This window comes from Budorcas taxicolor, chromosome 14 (genome assembly GCF_023091745.1).
Source record: "Budorcas taxicolor isolate Tak-1 chromosome 14, Takin1.1, whole genome shotgun sequence".
NCBI classification, from domain to species: Eukaryota; Metazoa; Chordata; class Mammalia; order Artiodactyla; family Bovidae; genus Budorcas; species Budorcas taxicolor.
Window position 1 is genome coordinate 41,178,260 of NC_068923.1, and position 24,282 is coordinate 41,202,541.

At 39.2% G+C, this 24,282-nt stretch overlaps 1 protein-coding gene across 1 annotated transcript in view; it reads left to right on the top strand.

Annotated features, from left to right (window-relative positions):
- Positions 1 to 24,282, top strand: part of NKAIN3 (sodium/potassium transporting ATPase interacting 3) — a 280,229-nt gene that overhangs the window by 143,692 nt on the left and 112,255 nt on the right. Inside the window, exon 4 of the mRNA XM_052651570.1 lies at positions 12,440 to 12,637. Coding sequence (XP_052507530.1) covers positions 12,440 to 12,637 — 198 coding nt within the window. The remainder of the gene's footprint in view (positions 1 to 12,439; positions 12,638 to 24,282) is intronic.

Genomic DNA, 24,282 nt, shown 5'->3' on the forward strand with positions numbered 1-24,282 from the left:
AAATACTTTAAATATTATTCTCCTACCAAAAGAATTAAATAGTGATAAAATAAACAATGTCCTTTATGGCCACTGGACCTTATATACTAGTGGGATATCTGTCTAGTGACAATTAATCTTGTTGAGATGAAGGGAAGAGAGACAATAGAATGGAATGAAGCATCTCCATACTTGGTGTGATTACTTCCCAGTCATGTCAGAGGATCAATGGAGGCACAAAGACAGACAATATCCTCAAAATGGATATCATGGATAGATGTGGGCTTTTATTCTCAGTTTAGCTCCTGCCCCACAGCAAATGAATGGTCCCCTTGCACACATGTGCACACATATACACATTAAGATTTGCATGGAATGGGAAGACCCCAATGAAGGGCCAAGCAATAAGAATGGGCTGACACCCAGGCACAGCTACAGTGGAAATCCAGCCAGAGCTGTATTTGAGTCCTTGTCTCTGAAACTTCCAGACCCCGAGACACTGTCTCCTGCAAGCTGTCCAAGATGGTTACTCTACAACTTGAGATTGATGGTGAGAGAGAAGAACTTGCCTGAGAGGTTTTTACCACATCCAAGTTTATAATTAATCAGACCTCTTTCCAGCCTTCACAATTATTTGAGCAAAGGAAGCAATTAAGAAAAAATAGTCTTCTTTTGCTGAGGGTCTTAAACCACACCAGCAGCCACATCCACAGGTCAAAAATACCAATATTATTCTATTTATCCAGCTACCTTTCAAAAAGGGAACAACTAAATGGATCATGCTTTTAAGTTGTGGTGCTGGAGAAGACTCATTAGAGTCCCTTGGACAGCAAGGAGACCAAACCAGCCAATCCTAGGAGAAATCAACCCTGAGTACTCATTGGAAGGACTAATGCTGAAGACCCAATACTTTGGCCATTTGATGTGACTTACTGGAAAAGACCTTCATGCTGGTAAAAATTGAGGGGAAAAGGAGAAGGGGCCAATGGAGGATAAGATCATTGGATGGCATCACTAACTCAATGTACATGAGTTTAAGCAAACTCTGGGAGATGGTGAAGGACAGCAAAGCCTGGCATGTTGCAGTCCATGGGGTCACAAACAGTCAGACACAATTTAGCAACTAAACAACAGAAGGATCATATGACTTTGCCTTTTTATTTTCTTTGAAAGAATCCTATCTCATTAAAGGGGCTTCCCTTGTGGCTCAGCTGGTGAAGAATCCGCCAGCAATGTGGGAGACCTGTGTTCGATCCCTGGGTTGGGAAGATCCCCTGGAGAAGGGAAAGGCTACCCACTCCAGTATTCAAATTCCATGAACTGTATAGTCCATGGGGTCACAAAGAGTCAGACATGACAACAACTTTCACTTCACTTCACTTCACTTCATCACATTAAAACAAACATCTATTTTTTGCAAACAAGGAATTTTCCAACCAAAATTTTAAAATACGCAAGGATCTTCTCTTCAGATGGCAAATTTAGCAAAAAACAGATTGAACAGAAACCTTTCTGTTGTGCAAATGAAATAAAATATGTGCATGCTTGCACATGCAGCATGAATTATGAATACAACAAACTATAAATATAACACATTAGTACCAGCAGGAAGCACAAAGGTAGCACAATTTTATGGTCTCAAAATCCTAATTAGCATAAAAGGCATAATATTGTAATCAAATAATTATTGATTAACACAAAGACAGAGAAGCCAGATGTGTTGAGTGGGCTTGGTAATTAGCTAAGTAAACTACAGGTGTTTAAAATTCATAGATTACAAACAAAATGTATCCTTATGGTTAAAGAAACATCGGTAGGCAAATCTTAGTGTCATCAGGTGCAGCAAATACATGCCATAAATGTCAGTACCTGGAATGTACATTACACTTTCACAAATAATATTTGAGGCATCCCTGGCATGAAATGGGTTTTTCATCGCGTTGAAAATGTGGTTGCATTCAATACACAGATGCTCAGCTTTTGAAAGGCTGTTTTTGCAGGGAGATCCCTGCTTCTGCCCTGTAGACCTGATGCATGTCAATAGCAGCATAAAATAAGACATGACTAATGAATGGACAGCTACACAGTAAACACGGATGAGAGGAGGGGAGCTTGACATTTAAAAGAATAACAGAAGTTTTCCTGCAAATTGCAGACTTCTGTAAACTTCTCACTGTGTTTCTCCCACCTGCTGTGTGTGTGTGTGTGTGTGTGTGTGTGCGCGCACACACGTACGTGCTCAGTCATGTCTGACTTTGGCAACTGTTGCCTGCCAGGCTCCTCTATCTATTCTACAGGATTCTACAGGCAAGAATACTGGAGTGGGTTGCCATTCCCTCCTCCAAGGAATCTTCCCAACCCAGGAATCAAACCTGCATCTCCTGTAGGCAGGCATATTTTTTACCACTGAGCCACCAGGGAGTTTTCTACTTCACATAGCATTTCTTTGTATGAATGCCAATTTCTCAATCTTCAATAGACATTTAAGTTGCACCCAAGTTTTTACTGTTTCAAACAATGCTATGAACATGCTTACATGTACGTACAGGTGTACGTGTGAGCTAGGTAAATTCAGAAGGGTAAAGTAGCAGAATCACAGGCATTCCTATTTAAACTTCTAGATGTTGCCACCTTATGATGTTTATGACTGATCATTGTCCTGTGTTTGAGTGGCTGCCATGCCACCTTCTCTGGTGGCTCAGACAGTAAAGAATCCACGTGCAATGCGAGTGACCTGGGTTCAATCCCTGGGTAGAGAACATCCCCTGGAGAAGGGCATGGCAACCCACTCTAGTATCTTGCCTGGCGAATTCCATGGACAGAGGAGCCTTGTGGGCTTCAGTCCATGGGGGTCACAGAGTTGGACATGACTGAGCGACTAAGCACACACCAAGCCAGCTGGACAATGACAAGTAATATAAGCTTGGTCACCCTTACCAGGGCATTATTAATGTTATTGGATTTTTAAAGAAACAAATCTGTGCTTTGTTGATCCTTTCTGCTGCATCTTTAATTAGTTTCTGCTTTTATACCTTTCTGGCTGTCCATCCTCCACTCTTTTTAATAAACACTCATCTTCTAACATGAACGAGACTTTATTTTTGCTTATATTTATAGTCTGTCTTCTTGTACTAGAATGCTAGCTTCACTAGAGCAGAGATTTTGTCTGTTTGGTTCATGGATTAGTCCCAGGTCCCAGTACAATGTAGGTACATAACAAATATTTGTTAATTAAATCTGTATCTACATCTTCTAACATCTTTAGTCTTAACTTGTGACTCTTTCTAAGTTTTTGAATACTGTGCTTTGTTCATTAATTCTCAGGCTTTCTTCTTTTCTACTCTGAATATTTAATGCCATAAAATTTCCCCGGAATTTCATTTTATGTATATTTCACAAGTTCTGAAATGTAATTTTTAAATATATTTTTCTGTAGTAGTACTTGACTAAAAAAGAAAGTTGTGTTATGCACTTTGGCACTACATGAATTAACTAGTTAATTTTTTTTTTTTTTTTTTGCTATCAATCACTAATCCTTTTAAGTGTTGATCTCTCAGGTATGTCCATCTCTTTGCAACCCCATAGACTATAGCCCACCAGGTTCCTCTGTCCATGGGATTCTCCAGGCAAGAATATTGGAGTCGGTTGCTGTTCCCTTCTACAGGGGATCTTCCCAACCCAGGGACTGAACCTGAGTCTCCTGCATTGGAGGCAGATATTTTACTGTCTGAGCCACCAGGGAAGCACAAATCCTTAAATCCTTATAAGAATCAAATAGTTTCATTATAATTTGTAATTTTAAAAAAATTCTTTCATTTCTTCTATCTTTGTTTACCTGACACCAGTTATATAGCTTTACTTCATTGACTTGGTTATCTTGAAACATAGTGCCTTCTGGAAAGGCAAAATAAATGCTTCTTTCCCTTAGTCACTCATTTTTCAAACAAAATTTGTTTTTTATAATTAATAAACTTTGTTTAGTAAAGCAGTCATAACAAAATTGAATGGATATCTCAGAAAAGGTGTTATATAGCTCCTTTAACTATTACCAGTGAGTTTTTCTGCCTTTCTTTTTTTGAGTATTATTGAATCACAGGTTTTCATTAATTCAGTGTGTTTCCTTGGCCTCAATCATTATTCTTTTTAATGTTCAAATTATCACAACTTTAGCCAGCTATTGACCCCTCATCCTGGTTCCTACATCCTTTTATGTACCATATCCCATACATTTTTGAATTTTCTTTATTTCTAGCTCAAAAAATGTTCACTCTGCTTATTGCTTTCTGTACCACAGCTGGATTTAGCATTTCTCCAAGGAATTTCCTTGGTTCTTCTTAGTTGAGGGGTTGTTTTAGAGAACATGAACCAGAAGTTCTCATTGCTATTGGGGTAACACTGTTTCTAAGCCATTCCAGTGGCCAGATTTCACACACACACACGCACACACACACACACACACACACATTTCATATAGTGATTTTAAATTGTGAGTACACTTTGATATTTTCAGTTCAATTTTAGCATCTCATTTTTTTTAGCAGCAGTACAATTTTACTTACATGTTTAAAGTGCCATGCCTACAGTACCAAACCTTCAAAGACTAAGGAAATAGAGCTTATATTAATCCTTTAAATAAAACAGTGAATATATGCACTTATAAACTAAAACTGTACTAATCCTAAAATTAAGCTAATCCACATACAAATATAAATAAAAGACTCAGCAATAGAGTTATTTTTTTTTATTTTTTTTTATTTTAAAATCTTTAATTCTAATAGAGTTATTTTTATCAACTACTCTTTATTCTAGGACTAAGGTACTCAAATGAGTGAATTAAAAGATCAGAACAAAGTAAATGAATGCAAACATTATCCATTTTAATGAAATTTTTCTAGTTAGCAGTATGACTGAATGTACTAGAGCCTCAACTCAGAACATGATAATAACAGTTGGGTAGGTAACCTCAGGATTAAATTTAAACTAATTGATTTCATCCATCTTAAGATTAATTCACCGACTCAATGGATTTGAGTTTGGGCAAACTCCGAGAGATGGTCAAGGACAGGGAAGCCTGGCATACTGCAGTTCATGGGATTGCCAAGAGTCGGACACAACTTAGCAACCGAATGACAAAATTAATTCATAATGGGCAATATTTTAGTTCTTATTTCTAAAGTAAGAAATAATGATGGTGAACTATATTACTAAAATTTATGCTACCAACATGAAGAGCATTAGATTTTTTTGTTTCCCAAATCACAGTATTTACACTTGTTTTTCCTTGATCTCATAACTGTCTCTTTTCTCTTACACTAAAAATCCTTATTTCCAACATCGTTTAGTGTGATTGCTTATTTGTTTGAGCCCACATTTAAGGAAAATGGCTTGAAATGGCAAATTGATAAAAATACACTAGTAAATATTATTTTTGTCCTTTCCCCCTTTACAGGGCAGGGGTGCCCACTCCCTAGCTGTTGAATTATTGGCTGCTGATGGCTCAGAGCTGCCCTATTCTTCAGAGAGCTGCCATCAGCGGACGGGCTCAATCAGAAGCTTGAATCCTCCTGCATTCATCTCTTCTCGTCTCCACACTCTCTTCTGCCTCCAAAAATATGTCTCTGCTCTCTGTTCTGCTCCCCTATGCTGCTGCCATCTTTCTCCAAATCCCCTGACCTGCTATAGTAACCACCTTACTATCTTCCACTTTTGTTCCAGGCAAATCCATTCCCTATACAATTCTTAGAATCATCTTCAAAAAAATGCAAAGCAGGTGATATCAGTCTTTGACCTCCCACCTGGATTTGAGTAAAATTCAGACTCTTTTTTAAAAAATTAATTTCTATTGGAGTATAGTTGCCTCACAACATTGTTAGTTTCTATTGCACACAGCAGAGTGAATCAGCTACACATATGTGTGTGTATGTATATATTTGTGTGTATATATACACATATACCCCTCTTTTTTGGATTTCTTTCCCACTTAGGTGGCCACAGAGCACTAAGTAGCGTTCCCTGATGTATACAGTAGGTTCTCATTAGCTATCTATTCTATTAGCTATCTATCTATTCTGTACATAGATAGCGTATAATGTCAACCCCAGTCTCCCGATCCATCCCACCACCACCGCAGCCTCTATCATAACTTCTTTCTTGTATCTTCAGTCTTTTCTTATACCACTTCTGTCCTCATTTCAGCCTCACTCCATCTATGGGGACCCTCCGTCAGTCCCTGGAATACTTCAACCTCTTTGCTATCTCATGAACTTTGTACTAGCAGTTCTGTTTGCATGTGACACTCTTTCTGCAAATCTTCACATCTTCTGGTTCTTCCTCAAACAACAGGCCTTAGCCTACATATCAACCATCAGAGAGGCCTCCTCTGCCACTTGTATGAAATAACTCCAGCCTCATCACAGTCACTCTCCATCACATTATTCTCTTTATATTAATTTTGACAATGTATAATTACTTTGTCTACTCAATTGTTTACTTTGTTACTTAATTTCTCCACTAGAACATAAGTTCCGTGAGGGCAAGAATAAGATCTTATGTTCACTCTTATATCCAAGTGCATAGCTCATTTTAGAAACTCCATACATATCCATTGAATAGATGGATGAGACTTCACAACTTCCTGAAGTGGTTCAATCTAGGGAATTAAGGTCAAGATTGAAGACAAAAAGCTTGATTACTCTTAGCTGTGCCTCTGGCTTCTGATCAATGGTAAACAATTGGAAAGCCCTAGAAATACCTAGTTGTAAGGATGAAAAATAGAAAATCAAAATGATCAATGTCTGCTCCTCGCTCTGCTGTTCTTTACATTCGACACCAGCGGCATAGTCCTAAATAATTATGACATGCTCATGGCTTACAGGAAGTGTTATTTAAGAAAGCAACAGCACATGACTAACACTTTCCAATGGAAAACTTTTGAAGTTTATCTCTAAGAGTTGCTTTTAATATAGAAAAATAAGATAGAGTTTTTGATATACTTGATCTGATGCTAAGTCTTTGTATAATATGCTCCACACACTTAAACCTCTCTACCAAGTACAGTGTTTATCCTTTATTATATAGATCTACAGTACTCTTGGAAATACTTGATGCTTCACTGGAAAGAAAATTATTAGAAGTGTAGTACAGTTGTTTTCACTTTTCCAAGTCTTATTCTGAGATAGACAGTATTTCAAAAGAAGTTTCAACTGGCATGAATTTTATTATATAAATGTAAACTCAAAGCTAACTCTAAAATTTAGCAAAATCTATTTTCTTAAATACATGTGTACTTCTCTTCAAGGTCACATTTTCACTTCCACATGGGCTGGTTTATGACAAAAGAAAGTGAAAAGACGAAGAGAGTAGATAGCCATACAAAACTGGTTTCAAGGACCCTTCCAGTCACAACTAAGGAGGAAGGGGGGAAAAATGATTATTAGTAGTTGGGAGTCCATTTCTAGAAATAGAGAGGATTAGCTAAAATTAAATTAAACACATACCAAAAAAGCAGATAATTAAAAGAACAAAGACTAAGAGAGAGATTAGATCTTTGGTTAATGAAAAATTATATACTAGTCTACTATAACAGGGAGAAGGCAATGGAGACCCACTCCCGTACTCTTGCCTGGAAAATCCCATGGATGGAGGAGCCTGGTGGGCTGCTGTCTATAGGGTCACACAGAGTCGGACATGACTGAGCGACTTCACTTTCACTCTTCACTTTCATGCATTGGAGGAGGAAATGGCAACCCACTCCAGTGTTCTTGCCTGGAGAATCCCAGGGACAGGGGAGCCTGGTGGGCTGCCATCTATGGGGTTGCACAGAGTTGGACACAACTGAAGTGACTTAGCAGCAGCAGCAGCTACTATAATAGAAAGTGAATATTGAATTTTTCAGGATGTGAACTGGTTCCAGTACTGTGACTACACTTACTGCCAATAAAACTGGGCAGTCATGTCTACCTCGTAATGAACATCTCAAAAAATGCTAGAAGGCTTTTTTTCTTAACTTGAGTACTTTAAGAAAATGGGAACAACTTTGCGATTCACACTAGTGAGATGAAAGGGCTTTTAAACATTTAGTATTTAGTTGGGTAGATATTCAGGGAAAAGCAGATACTCTGGAATAATGTTCTTTTAAGTCATAATCTGGTGAGTGTGAGCAGGTATATGGATTGACCCTTGTTCTCCTTGTCCACCCTGGAAGCCGGCATCCCATGTTCTTACTACCTGGAGTCCCAACTTCATGAAAAACACCAAATCTCTCTTCTCAATACCCTCAATTCCTTTCACTCCCAACACTCTTCTGGCATTGTATTTGTAAGGTCCCCATTGGCCCACCAAACAGGAAATTCAATGTGTGGTGTTTCCACTCTGACTTTACCAACTTCCCTTAAGTTCTTACTCCAGTTGACCTTGACATGCTCTCTCTCCCCAGGTTGTCCTGATACCTCCCAGACCCTTCATCTTTCTTCTCTCTCTCCTACACACTGTCCCTTGGTAATCATATATACTCACATAAATCCAAATACCATTATCTATGTCAATTTTCTTAACCACGGTATGCTTAAATTCTCAGATAATATTCTGATTCCAAGAAATAACATTTAAGCAAGAATGTTATTTCCAAGAAATAACAATTAATAACATTGTTTGTAATTATTTTTAAGATTATTTTAGCACTTACCTGTGTATTTCAGAACTGACAGTTTTGATATGATAACCAAAAGTGTCAAAAAATTAACAATCGTCTACATTTTCTGCATTTATTTCTCTGTTTACTTTTCTATATTTAAAAGTTGCAGTTTTCTGAGTTGCATTTTCTCTGACATGCCTCTCATAGGAAATTGAGTTTATTATGTGTTCAGGTGTTTTTTAATGTTTGAAATCTAACTGCTAGAGATAGAAATCATACACAAACTTGTAGTAAAATTTTATACCAAATTTAAGTAAGAAGCTTGAATTTTCAATATCACTTGATGCTACTGATGTTCTCATTCAAATTTTATACAGTCATTGCAAAGAATAGTACAGTTTATAAATATATTATGTGTGTGCATGTACATGCTCAGTCACTCAATTGTGTCTGACTCTTTGCGACCTCAAGGTCTGTCACCTGTCAGGCTCCTCTATACATGGAATTTTCCAGATATGAATAATGGAGCAGATTGCCACTTCCTTCTCCAGGATAAACCCAGGGATTGAACTTGAGTCTCCTACATTGCAGGCAGATTCTTTACTGCTGAGCAACCTGGGAAGCCCATAAATATGTTGTAGTCCCAACAAATTGAGAACCACACTGAGACATTTCTATGAATGTAACAAATATGTATTATTATTCATAAACTCGCTTTTGTTTTATTTGGGTAAAATAAATTTTAGTCAAAGCCATATTAAAAGGAACTTACAGTCAGTCCTGAATTAGGAAAAGGCAAGAGGTAAGGGTAAGAATGCTTAAAGAGTAGAGACTGCTATGAATTTTGAGATAATACTAATTTATCCTGAACCTAATGAATTCTATTAAAATCAAAAATAATAGTTGGTCTGCAGTGACCAAGACTAACTCTAAGAGATTAAATCTGATGGCTAACAAAGAGAGAAGCGTGCAGTTTGCCTGCAGGTAAATTGCCTTGTGTGAAACTGAATTCACTAGCGAAAGCAATTATTTTTCTATAATATTTTCCCTCCAGAGGGTAACTGCAAATGATACATATAGCCAACCAACACCTATAAAAACAGGATGATGTAAAATGTCTTATTATCCATAAAATGCTATAACTGTGAAGGTAACTGAATGATATTTGTAGCAAACCAACACCAAAAAAAAAGAAAAGGAAAGGAACATGTTTTATTATTGATCTAATCACAGACATACTTATAATGGTACTTTGAACTGAGTTGAGGAAAATCTAAAACTGCCTGCTAGCGTGAACTGGAAATGTTTCTCATCTCGCAATGTGGGTACCACATACAGCAGAGAAACGGGCGAGAGGGTCCGCCACTGTCCTTGCTCTGGGGGCTCCCACACTGGTTTTCAGAACCAGCCACCTAGAAGTTCAAGAACTTTCCATTTCACACCAGTTTCCTGTAAGTCTGCAGAGTTCCAAACCCAATGTCTCTTACTTAGGAGTGTCCTGCGCCACTCAGGTGAGGACAGTTCTCTAAGCAGCACAGGTATGTACACAGCATCATTTGTGGGAGCACAATCAGTGGGTGGCCCCTGAGTGGCTGAACAAGGGACGTCTGTGGTACCAACTCAACATGTCCCCCTGGCACTGGTGGCGACAAGCCGGCTAGGAGTGGAGGCTGGGAACAGACCCACTCCGCAGCTCCTGAATCCTCAGTTCCCCAGCAGGTCTATGTCCCAGTCCACCACCTGTGGTCGGTAGGTGCCCTTGCCCTCTGTCCATCCTCACCCTCCCTCCTTCCTGCTCCACACCGGCAGCTGTAATCTTTACTTTATCTGGGAGCCAAGAGTCTGGTTCCTCGTCTGTTCTTTTTAAACTATTGTTTATGACAAAAACATTATAACCTTAGTCCTTCATAGCTGACACTCTGCAGATACTAAAAGGCCTCTCTTGAGGTTTAAACATCTGCACAGGTGTCTCTATTAGAAGTTTCTGGAAGTCTGTTTTGATATGGAAAAGTCAAGGCTTGCCTTCTTTGTTCGTTTGCTTGCCTGTGGTGGCATTTTCTGAAAACAACTAGAGAGGGAGGAACCAGCTCCCTTCAGGGTCTGAGGAATTGTAAAGGGTTGGGCAGGGGAACAGAGGACTGGGAAACCACCACATCACAGCTGGAAGTACAGACCGCACAGGATCAAGTTCTGGGTCCACCACTCCATGCTGCGCTGTGTGCTGTGTTGCTCAGTCATGTCTGACTCTTTGCGACCCCATCGACTGTAGCCCACCAGGCACCTTTGTCCTTGAGGATTCTCCAGGCAAGAATACTGGACGGGTTGTCACACCCTCCTCCAGGGGATCTTCCCAACCCAGGGATTGAACTCAGGGCCCCTGCATTGCAGGAGGATTCTTAACTGTCTGAGCCACCAGAGAAGCCCATGAATACTGGAGTGGGTAGCCTATCCCTTCTCCAGGGGATCTTCCCAACCCAGAAATGGAACCAGAGTCTCCTGCATTGCAGGCAGATTCTTTACCAGCTAAGCTACCAGGGAAGCCCTACCATACATAGGAAGTTCTTTTGATTTATTTATTAATGAGGTTGGGCCCTTTATTTTTCCTTTCCATGACCAACTTTCCTCATCTGCTTTAATTTTTTTTTTTTATGATTGCTATACAACAACTAACACAAACCTGGTGTCTTAAACAATGGAAGTGTATATTCTCATAGTTCTGGATGCCAGACGTCTGAAATCAGTTTCACTGGACTGAAATAAAGATGCTGCCAGGGCCAGGCTCCCCCTGGAGTGTTAGGGATGATCTTCTCTCATCTCTCCCAGCTTCTGGTGGTGGTCAGCATTCTTGTGGCCACATCGCTCCAGCTGTTGCCTTCATGGTCATCGTATTGTTCTGTCCTTGTGGCTAGCATCCCTTTGCTTCCCTCTTAAAGGGAGACATGTGATTGTCTTTAGGGCCCATCAGATAATCCAGAATAATCCCCCTATTTCATGATCCTTACCACAATCATAGCTACAAAGTCCTATTCTTGCTGTATAAGGTAGAATTCAGATTCCAGAGAGTTGGATATAAATGTGATTTGGGGGGACCATTATTCAACTACTATAAGTTAGGATGATGATACCTGCATGAACGCATAATATATGGAAAGTGCTTAGAACAATGTCTCGCAGGAAAAAAAAACTCTCTCGGTACACGTTACCATGATGGTGATACCAGTGGCAATGGAGCAATAAGAAAACAGAGAAGAAAATTCCAGTGTGGACAATATAATTGAAGGGAAGGGTGGGATGAATTGAGAGATTGGAATTGACATACATGCACTACTGATGTTGTTTCTAAAATATAGAAGTAATGAGAACCTACTGCATAGCACAGGACTCTACTCAATGCTCTGTGGTGACCTAAATGGGAAGGAAGTTCAAGGAGGAGGAGATATATGTAAACGTGCGGCTGAGTCACTTTGGTGTGCAGCAGAAACTGAAACAACATTATAAATCAACAATAGTCCAATAAAAAACTAAATAAATAGACATGAATTTTTAAACAAATATATCATCTCTGAATTTTCAATGTTGTGCTAACCTTAACGTGTTATCATTCAAAGAATTACATGTCCCCACTGAATAACTATAACCCGTATGAAAATAAGCTATTTCATTCATATGACACATGCAGTCATGTTAGGTTCATCTTTTGTCATTCTGTACCTGGAATTTAAGCCCTTTCAGCAATTTCATTCATCCTAAATTCTTCCTAAGGTGAAAGCTGAAGATGTGAGGTAATGTGTTCGTCTCCTTTCTCTGTCTTGTCTCCTACCTGCCTAGGATACAGACCTAATGACATTCAACATCTCTGTGCACCGGTCATGGTGGCGGGAACACGGGCCCGGCTGTGTCCGAAGAGTACTGCCCCCGTCAGCCCACGGCATGACGGATGATTACACGTATGTCTCTGTCACCGGCTGCATTGTTGACTTCCAGTACCTGGAGGTCATCCACAGTGCCGTCCAAATCCTACTCTCTGTAAGTATCACATCTGCGTCATTGTCGGATCTGGACTCTCTTTAATGTCATTTTGTATCTAAACCTTCCATCCACGCTCTCTTGGTAGATAATGCCATAGATAAGTACACAGAGAACATCCTTTAAACAATGGAAATAACAGTAATGATGCTAACGTTGGTTATGCTCGACGGCAGTTTATGTCTTTTTCCTCTTGATATCCAGACAATTTTTTTAGAACCAGTTAGTTACTGTAGTTTCCAACTTGAGATGCAATCCACATAATTCAGTGGAATAGTATCACTGTCCTCCAGAAATGGTGACTGTCCATTCGGTATCATGGATTCTTCTCCTACTACACTTTTACTACAGTTACTACTCCTAAGGCATTCTTTTACTAATGCCCACGCGTTCTAGAGAAAGAAGGATGGAAAGATGCCCAATGTCTTTCTCAATCTAGTAAAACTCGCATTTCCAATAATTATTCCTTAAGAAAGCAAATTCCTCCAGAGAGTCCTACACATTTTAGGGCCTAAAATTGGTTGTGAGGATACAGTTCCATTTCAAGAAATAGAGAGAAAATGACTTGACCGGCCCATACAAAGCCTATGTGCTGGGAATTCCTTAAAGATGTTTTCTTTCCACCAGATTGCCCCACCCACAGTTCGATCACACAGTGGAGTGGAATTAATTTAAGATATATACCATCATCAAGAACTCTTTTTCTTTGAGATCCAACAAGGATTTGGTGTTTTTTTGAGTGAATATATGACAGAGTCATTCTCACAGTGCTTTTCACATGAACCAACCATTCCAGTTCTTCTGTTCCAACTGCTTAGAGTCAGAATAAGAGATTCAGGTTCAATAATAAATAAATAGATGATAGAAGTGTAAGAGGTGTATGTCAATGAAGGATGGACTTGGAATTATTTCCAGAAAGAACTTTAGGAGTCCTTGTAACACTTACTGTAACCATTATCTACTGCTCCAAAATATAATTACAGAAAACAATATCAGTATGTTGCTTTGAGTTTTGTGGGTGAGGAATCTAAGCAGTTCTGCTTCACAGGATACTGGCCAGGGTCACTCATGTAAACTTTTCAGCCAGGAGCTTTGCTGGGGTTACACTATCCTAGATGTCCTCACTCATATGTCTGGGGCTGGCTGTTGACCCACATTCTCCTCCACATGGCTTGTCTTTTAGAAGAAAACTTGAGAGGCTTTCTTACAGCCAGTGAGCTGGGTTCCAGTAAAAGAAGCCCAACATGCAAGCATTTATCTAGCCTCTTCTTGAGAGTAAAGCCTACTAATGTCCCATTGGCTATAGCAAATCACGTGATCAAGCTCAACATTATTGTGGGCGGGGCCTCTAGAAAGGTGAACATACTAGAAGCCATGGCTCATTTGGAGCCATCAGTGTACTAGTCTTATCCTCCTTTACAGAATGTATGATTGTTCTTTAACCCACATATATTAAGGTCTAAAATAGTATTTTAGGGGATGTTTGAATCATAATTTTCTAGAAAGACTAAAGACTCGAACATAAAACTCCAAAGATCTTTTAGTGTCCTAAAAGATGAAATTGGCTTCAATGAAAAGCAAATTCTACACTGAATTCAAAGAAAGAGGCTGGACCTCAATGATAAGGAATTTCTTTCAGAGATGTAGCAGGGAATCTGATTATTTGTGGTTTCTGTATGTTTGTCGTCACTTGTCAATATATGTTTATCAATCTCTCTGTATTCTCTGGTCTTTCTTTACTCTCCTGGAAGTTACCTGTGGAACTGTGGCAAAATATATGTTTAAATCTTTGAATAAAAAAAAAAACATGAGGCAAATTTTCTTTAAAAATTTTTCAACCTGTTGTAAGGTGAAACAGTACTCTATTATATTTTAGATTCTAAAGGTTCTTAGTGAACTTTTTAACGTTGAAACATTTTTCTAGAATCATTCATATATGAACAGATTCCCCTTCTTTAAAAAAATTCACAGAAAATTCCTAAACCATTTTGTGGAGTGATGACATGATTTCCAAGTTTTCATAATGCAGCAGAATGCTGTAGAATCAAAAAGTCGTTTCTCCATAGTAACTCCAATTCAAATGAATAGCAAGGTGAAAGTATTTATTTGATAAGAAACCGAACTGACACACAGAAAACTACATTAGAGAAAAGCACTAAATAAAGTGTATGTTACCACCTAAAAGTACTTGTCATTCATGAATCAATTCCTCGGCATATTAGTTTAGTGAACGTTCAGAACTGTCCACTGCACACATAATCCTCATTATACTATTCAGCCTTCCAGCAATAAAAATATTAGCTGCTGATCTCTGACTTCTCTTGTGTAATATACCTGCCAGACAACAATTTCAATATTTTTTCTTTTTTATGTTAAAATGAAATGTATCCTGACTTTGTCTCACAGCAAAATAATTATGTATTATTGTTGTGGTTGATTGCGTATGGTTTTCTTATATTTTCTATTTCATATGAATATGTTTACAATGATTAGAACCTGGATTATTTTTAAAAATCCAGTGATATGGAAATGCTTCCTGTATCAGTCACTTAGCATGTGCTAAAATGTCAGTCTTATTTCTGGGGAAAAATAAGGGGTGATGGTTGTAAGATTTAACAGCCCATGCTGCTTGGGCAACTGCTAGGTAAACAAGCAAAGGACTCTGAGATGGGGCAGAGTCCCAGAGGCCCTACTGCTGCAAGGGTTACCCTTACAATTGCTAGAGGTGCCAGAATATCTAGAAGTTCACAGGGAGGAGCCAACAGAGGTGGCTAGGATGGCGGAGGAGGGTTTCAGGGCAGCAGCTCTCTCTGGCAAGTTGAGATGGAAGTGTTTGAATAATCTACCTATGGATACGTTTCTTCTTCCCACCCCCAACTCTTCATCCACTGGCCACAGTCCACAAGGAGACATCTTTCCTCTGAAAGTTCCAGGATAGGTTTATATAGATAATTAAATAGATAATTAGATGGATCAATAATAGATAGATAATTAGATAAATAGATAATTCATTCACTTAATTCAAAGAGATAAAAATGTGTGCAGTGAAATCCTCTCTCCTACCCTTGGCCCCACTTGCCTGGATCCCCTATCTCTGCTCCCCACTGGGCAACCCAACCCATTTTGTTTTGTTTGTTTGTTTGTTTAGGGTTATGCATAGGATGACACTAGTATTGTTTGACCTCATCTAAATATAATGGTTTGGGTATATATAATATATACACTCTATCTAACATAATATGTGATATATAGTATAACATGATATCCACTGGGCATCATAATTATCTAGTTTGTAACTATCACACACATGTTATACTAAATAGCTGTATGCATGTGTCACTGAGAACATTTCCTAGACCTGCCCAGCTCCTGCATCCCCAGGATGTACATTACAGGCGTCTTGCCATGTGAGCACACCGTTAATAGAGTTTAACTGAGTCTTTGGTCTGTCTACCTTCCAGAATAAAAGTTCCTTGAAGGATAGAACAATGTCCTTTTAAACCCTGTTCATTTTTGTGGTCCCAGTGACTAGCAGAGCGATGGCACTAAATATTTATGAGTACTTGTGAATATGAATGAATAAATGGCCAACAGACAAGAGATTCCAAAGCCTGAAGTAAGCAAACACAACAAGAAGAATTCATTGCTCAAGAACTGGCATGGATGAATGCACAGACAAAATGCTGGAGCCAGAGAGAAGATCCTGATCGTTTGGAGGCACTCTTACATCTTCGCTATTACTGTACATTTAGTTATTACTAGACACGTTGTCTTAGTAGACTGCCCAGTTCCAAGGTCAACAGGTCAGTAATAGTGAATATGTAATCTAAGACACTGTTTAATTTTCATGATTCCTTATTTGTGGCTAAATAGATCCATATTATATTTATGTTAACTATTGAACAAGATATTTTAAAGGAGCTCATTTTTATAAATAGTAGACAAATGCTAATCTCTAAACCTTTAAAACTCAACCTTATCTACATCTCGTTAAACTCACCTTGTCTTCAACTCTTTGGAGCTGATTTTATATACATATTGTCTGGAACCCTCACTGTCAAGATATTCTCCTTCATATCTGATAGGTGATGAGTCTCACTCTTTAACGTTTTTGGAGGTTTTCAGCAGGATCAGAGCTGGGGACCAGAGCACCCTGAGAATTGGTTCTCCGTCATGCCTGTGTTCTTTGCATTGCCTCTAGTCCCGTCATCAGCATTCATCACTATTTTCTGTCTTTCATATCAGACACCTTAAAAGTCAAGAGAGAATGGTGAATGACAACAGTAGACCGCAAGGAGTCCTACAGAATCTGTATTCTCAAAAGGCTGCGTGAGCACTGGATTTGAGCTCCCTGCGTCATACAGCAAGGAGCTCAAACCTCGTGCTCTGTGACAGAGGGGAGGGATGGGCTAACAGGTGGAGGGAGGCTCAAGAGAGAGGGGACTTGCGAATATCTATGACTGATTCATGTTAATGTATGGCAGAAGCCAGCACAACATCGTAAAGCAATTATCCTCCCGTTAAAAAGAAATAAATTTAAATTAAAAAAAGAAAATGCAAACAAACAAAAAAGGCTGTGCGAGTGAGTATCTATTCCATCTGCTTAGAATACTTGGCTTAGTCATGGGAGCTAATAATATTATTGCTAACTCAGTAACGTATGCTCACACAGTATAAGAATTCAAGTCAAATAGTAAGCTTTTGAAATAAGTTCCAATTCCTATCAATGGTATCCCTCCAAAAATGCATGCTAAGTCACTTTTCAGTCATGTCTGACTCTTTGAAACCCTGTGAACTGTAGCCCACCAAGCTCCTCTGTATATGGAATTCTCCAGGCAAGAACACTGGAGTGGGTTATCGTGCCCTCCGCCAGGGGATCTTTCCAACCCAGGGATTCATTGCATCTCTTATATCTCCTGCATTGGCATGCGGGTTCTTTACCACTAGCATCACCTGGGAAGCCCACTCCCAAAATGCAAATATCATTAAAAATGAGTTTCCTTGGCGGGTCTTATTTCTGAGTTAACATTTAATTTATTTAACAAACTGTTAGTATGTGCTTAGAGCTACTCTGAGTGCTTTGCAAATATGAACTCGTTTAATCATCAAAATGAACAAGTGAAAAGAAAAATTAGTGTTTGTAGCTAAGTTCTGTCTGACTCTTTGTGACCCTATGGACTGTAGCCCACCAGGCTCCTCTGTCCATGGGATTTCCCAAGAATACTGGAATAAGTTGCCAATTCCTCTTCCAAGGGATCTTCCTGACCTAGAGATCCAACCCTTGTCGCTTATGTCTCCTGCATTGGCAGGTGGGTTCTTTACCACTAGCACCACCTGGGAAGCCTATTTATGGCTGACTAATACCAAGCATATAGATACTTTTAATAGTTTTAGGTTATAGATATGTATACAATATTTAGCAAATATTTCAGATTTACAATTCAGATGTAGAAAGACCTCCCATGCCCACTGATAAAACCCTAAGTGTAATTTAAGCAATTCATCATCCATTTTGTCTACATATATATATATATCCATGTTTTGAAAACATCTGGGTTCTTATTAGATGTCTGGTCTTACATAAATCTAACTCTAATGTTATCTGTCACTTGTACACAGCATCTATGGGTTTAAATAACTTAAATATGCAAACATTTAAAATTTGTATTCCTCTTATACTGTAACATTCTCCTTAATGGTATGTGTATGATTGGACATTATTCTGTATGTTAATCAGTCATCACAGACATTTATGTTTCCAAACACAAATTCATATGATTTCCAAACAATAGAATTTAGTCTCCGGAGGCCTAAATGCTCATGGTTATCCCAGACATGTTTGCTGGCCTTCATAAATTATTACTGCTCTGCTAGTTTCAAATAATCTGCCAAACATTGATTATAAAATACAGAAGTGAGTTCTGACATTTGGTAGACTTAAATATGATTTCACCAGAGAAATGTAAAGCTTGATTAGAAATCATATCTAGCACAAAACCATTAATTTAGAAAACCTGAGATATGTTTAATAATTAATCAAGGCAAATATTGTGACTGTAGGCTTATGGAGAAATTAGAAACAAGGAAGTTAATTTTAGTGATGCTTACTTAGGGCAATTTAATGTCATTCAGATGTTTACAGAGGTTTCCTCTTTAGCCTTAGGTAGGAATAATTAGTGGGTTGGAAAAAGGCAGTTTTCGTGAAAACAAAAGTTAATTCAAAAACATTTACTGTCTTCCTTTAGAAGACAAAATTCAGTATAGACTGTATGCTGCTAAGTCACTTCAGTCGTGTCCGACTCTGCGACCCCATAGACAGCAGCCCACCAGGCTCCCCGGTCCCTGGGATTCTCCAGGCAAGAACACTGGAGTGGGTTGCTGTTTCCTTCTCCAACGCATGCAAGTGAAAAGTGAAAGTGAAGTCGCTCAGTCATGTCCGACTCTTAGCGACCCCATGGACTGCAGCCTACCAGGCTCCTCTGTCCATGGGATTTTCCAGCCAAGAGTACTGGAGTGGGGTGCCACTGCCTTCTCCAATAGACTGTATAGAGAAAACTTATTTTTAGTTTAGAGTATAATTGCCTTACACTGTTGTGTTCGCTTCTGCTGTACAACAATGTGGATCGGCTATATGTACACACACATCCCCTCCCTCTTGAACCTCCCCCCACATCTTCATCCCACCCCTCTAAGTCATCATATAAAGAAAATCTTGTCACTTTTTGTGTTCTTTCTAAATGAAAACAGACAGTACAACGTCCATTGAAAAAATATATGTATATATATATACAAAGGAAACCCCTACACTATACAAAGCACTGTGCTAGGAGAGATGGACATGAGAGGAGGAATTCAAATTTGTTGTGGTTGTACCCATGGTACCAGAGGAGATCAGGCAGGAAATTAAAGGACCACAACAGAGCAGAAAATGAGAGAGTTCCACAATTCAGAGTCTAAGTGCTACTGGGCTCACAAAAGAAAGTCGCATATGGGAAAGCTGTGATATTTTGCCTCACCCTACTTCCCCCACCCAAGATGTTTGACTCTTGAAAATGAACTCTTTCTTTTTTTAAGGACAAAACTATAATATTTCAAGGACATCCCAAATGAGTTACTGGTGGGCTTACAGAAGCTTCCATTGTTGCCACCACAGGGATAATTAATAGTTATGAAAATTAAAAGTTACTTTGCAGGATACGTTAAAAAAAATGTTGTCATCTAGTCACTAAGTTGTGTCTGACTCATTTACGACCCCATGGACTGTAGCACGCCAGGCTACTCTGTCCGTGGGATTTCCCAGACAAGAATATTGGAGTGGGTTGCCATGCCTCCCTCCAGGGGATCATCCTGACCCAAGAATTGAGCTCATATCTTCTGCATTGCAAATAGGTTTTTTACCATTGAGACACCAGGGCTGCTGCTGCTGCTAAGTCACTTCAGTCATGTCCGACTCTGTGTGACCCCATAGATGGAGGAGCCCACCAGGCTCCTCCGTCCCTGGGATTCTCCAGGCAAGAATACTGGAATGGGTTGCCATTTCCTTCTCCAATCATGAAAGTGAAAAGTGAAAGTGAAGTCCCTCAGTCGTGTCCAACTCCTAGCCTACCAGGACTGCAGCCTACCAGGCTCCTCCGTCCATGGGATTTTCAAGGCAAGAGTACTGGAGTGGGTTGCCATTGCCTTCTCCCATGACACCAGGGAGGCCCACATAAAAACAATCACTTCAGTTGCGTTCAGTCACTCAGTCGTGTCCAGTTTGTTGCAACTCCATGGACTAAAGCACACCAGGATTTCCTGTTCATCATAAACTCCCAGAGCTTGCTCAAACTCATGTCCATCGAGTAGGTGATGCCATCCAACTATCTCATCTTCTGTCGTCCCCTTTTCCTCCTGCCTTCAGTCTTTCCCAGCATCAGGATCTTTTCCAAAGAGTCAGTTTGTTGCATCAGGTGACCAAAGCATTGGAGCTTCAGCTTCAGCATCAGTCCTTCCAATGAATATTCAGGACTGATCTCCTTTAGGATGAACTGATTTGATCTCCTTGCTGTCCAAGGGACTCTCCAAGAGTCTTCTCCAACATCACAGTTCAAAAGCATCAATTCTTCAGCACTCAGCTTTCTTTATGGTCCAACTCTCACATCCATATATGACTACTGGAAAAACCACAGCTTTGACTAGATGGACCTTTGTCAGCAAAGCAATGTCTCTGCTTTTTAATATGCTTTTTAATAGCTTTTCTTCCAAGGAGCAGGGTCTTTTAATTTCATGGGTGCAGTCACCATTTGTGGTGATTTTGGAGCCCAAGAAAATAAAGTCTGTCACTGTTTCCATTGTTTCCCTATCTATTTGCCATGAAGTTATGGGACCAGATCCTATGATCTTAGTTTTTTGAATGTTGAGTTTTAAACCAGCTTTTTCACTCTCCTCTTTCACATTCATCAAGACATGCTTTAGTACTTCTTTGCTTTCTGCCATAAGGGTAGTGTCATCTGCGTATCTGAGGTTATTGATATTTCTCCTTTCAATCTTGATTCCAATTTGTGCTTCATTTAGCCCAGCATTTCACATGATGTCCTCTGCATATCAGTTAAATAAGTAGAGTAACAATATACAGCCTTGACATATTCCTTTCCCAATTTTGAACCAGTCCGTTGTTCTGTATCCAGTTCTAACTGTTGCTTCTTGACTTGCATACAGATTTCTCAAGAGGCAGGTAAGGTGAGCTGGTATTCCCACCTCTTTAAGAATTGTCCATGGTTTGTTGTGATCCAACAGTCAAAGGCTTTAGCATAGTCAGTGAAGCAGAGTAGATGTTTTTCTGGAATGCTCTTGCTTTTTGTTATGATCCAGTGATTCAACGGATACTGGCAATTTGATCTCTGGTTCCTCTCCCTTTTCTAAATCCACCTTGAACATCTGAAAGTTCTCAGTTAATATACTGTTGAAGCCTAGCTTGGAGAATTTTGCATATTATTTTGCTAGAGTGTGAGATAAGTGTAATTATGTGGTAGTTCGCACATTCTTTGGCATTGCCTTTCTTTGGGATTGGAATGAAAACACCTTTTCCAGTCCTGTGGCCACTGCTGAGTTTTCAAAATTTGCTGGCATATTGAGTGCAACACTTTCACAGCATCATCTTTTAGGATTTGAAATAGCTCAACTGGAATTCCATCACCTCCACTAGCTTTGTTTGTAGTGATGCTTCCTAAGGCCCACTTGATTTCACATTCCAGGATGTTTGGCTCTAGGTGAGTGATCACACCATCATAGTTACCTGGGTCATGAAGATCTTTTTTTTGTATAGCTCTTCTGTGTATTCTTGCCACCTCATCTTAATATCTTCTGCTTCTGTTAGGTCTATACAGTTTGTGTCCTTCATTGTGCCCATCATTGCATGAAATGTTCCCTTGGTTTCTCTAATTTTCTTGAAGAGATCTCTAGTCTTTATCATTCTATTGTTTTCCTCTATTGCTTTGCATTGCTCACTTAGGAAGGTTTTATTATCCCTCCTTGATATTCTTTGGAACTCTGTATTCAGATGGATATATCTTTCCTTTTCTCCTTTGCCTTTCATTTTTCTTTTCTATATTAAGGCATATCACAAAGTATAAAACCAGAGGCATACATCAGAACAAAAACAAACAGTGGGTTGATTGTCTATACAAGAGGGCAGGGAAACTCCTTCTGGAGTTCATAGTCCCAGGAAATAGGGCTGTGTTGGCCAAAGAGAGGTCCAGACATGGGTTTTGGTGGATTCTTATTACAACCACTCAAAAGCAAGCTCAAAGGAAACCAGGGTCCACAGTTCCCATGGCTGCAGCTGGAGCCTGCAACAGAGAGAGCTTCAGTGAATTCTCATATGTGTTCTGAACAGAGGAACTAGCATAAGTAGGGAAATAGAAATAAATCAGGGGAACGATAAGTACTTCACTTTGGTTTGAGCAACTAGGGTGCCCACAGAGGTAGTGACTTAAGTTGGAAAGAAAGTTTGGGTGAGGGGGATTTGAATTTCCAGTTAAGGCTTTGGGACTTTACCCTAAATGAAATCAAGCTATTTGAGGCTTATAAGCAGGTAATGATGTACACACAACCTTGACCTAGGGAGACTATTCTGATAGGTATGTGTAGTGTGGATCACATAGGAGGAACACATATCAGAATGGTCTTGTCATAGTCCCAGACAGTCCTTGGAACACCTATCCTACAAACTGAACCTCAAGAAAGAGTCCATGGTGACAGAAGTTTGACTGAGGTCATGTTATATCCACTCCTTAGAGATTACAGTGAAAATTACCATATTAAAATTTGTGAGAAATCCTGCTGTCAAAAAAAATAATGGAAAACAAAGATTGAGGGACTCTTCTAGACTAAAGAAGACCAAAGAAACATGACAATGATGCCAGACCAAATCAAAAAACCAAAAAGCAGGTCTTTGTGGGACAGTTGGAAACTGAATAATGTTTATGAATTAGAAAGCAGTATTGTGCTTCTGTGCATGTTCCCATGTTAATTTATTGGGTTTTTTTAATCATAGTACTGTGTCTGCATAAGTTGCTAACATTTAAGGAATCTGGATTGAAGGGTATACAAGAATACTTGATTGATTTTTTTCTTCTATGTTTCAGTAAGCCTGAAATTATTTCAAAAAGAAACTTTTAAAATATTTTTAAGGACTTTCCTGGGGGTCCCATATTTATGACTGCACCATCCAATGTAGCGGTTGCAGGTTCAATCCCTGCTCAGGGAGCTAAAATCACACATGCCTTGTGGTCAAAAGTCAAAACATAAACCAGAAGCAATATGATAACAAATTAAATAAAGACTTTAAAAATGGCCCACATAAAGGACATCTTTATTTTTGAAAAAAAAAACCAACTTGTTTTTAATCTTAAAAAAAACAAAAAAAAAACTACTACATTCCCAAATAATTTTCTAAAGGAAACATTTTGGGAAATACTGGCTAAGTGAAAGTTAGGATGTGTTAGGATGAGAATGGAAATCAGAGGATAGACCCAATAAACATTACTGGGACTTGGCAAGTGACTATGAGGTGGGAGGCAGGGGTGGTAAAGCCCCAGAGAGCAGAGGTGTCTGCTTCTACACAGAGGCTGGGGGAGGGGCTGTGTTGACAGAATAAATGAATTTAGATGTGGACACATGACGAATCTTGGCACCATCCTTGCTCTTAACATTTTTAAGATACATATAATTTTCCAGGCAAAAATACTGGAGAGGGCTGCCATTTCCTACTCTAGGAGATCTTCCCGACCCGGGGATCAAACCCACATCTCTTACATCTCCTGCACCAGCAGGCGGACTCTTTACCACCAGCGCCACTTGGGAAGCCCCATATATTTTTGTGGTGTATATTTAAGAAAGCAACTCTGGAGCTGCTTGGAGAGTGGATTGGAAGTGATTAAGAGGTAAAGAAGGCTTTCTTATCTCTCCTTGTTATTCTTTGGAACTCTGCATTCAGTTGGGTATATCTTTCCCTTTCTGCTTTGCTTTTTGCTTCTCTTCTTTTCTCAGGTATTTGTAAATCCTCCTCAGACAACCACTTTGCCTTCTTGTATTTCTTCTTTGCGATAGTTTTGGTCAACATATCCTGTACAACGTTATGAACCTCAGTCCTTAGTTCCTCAGGC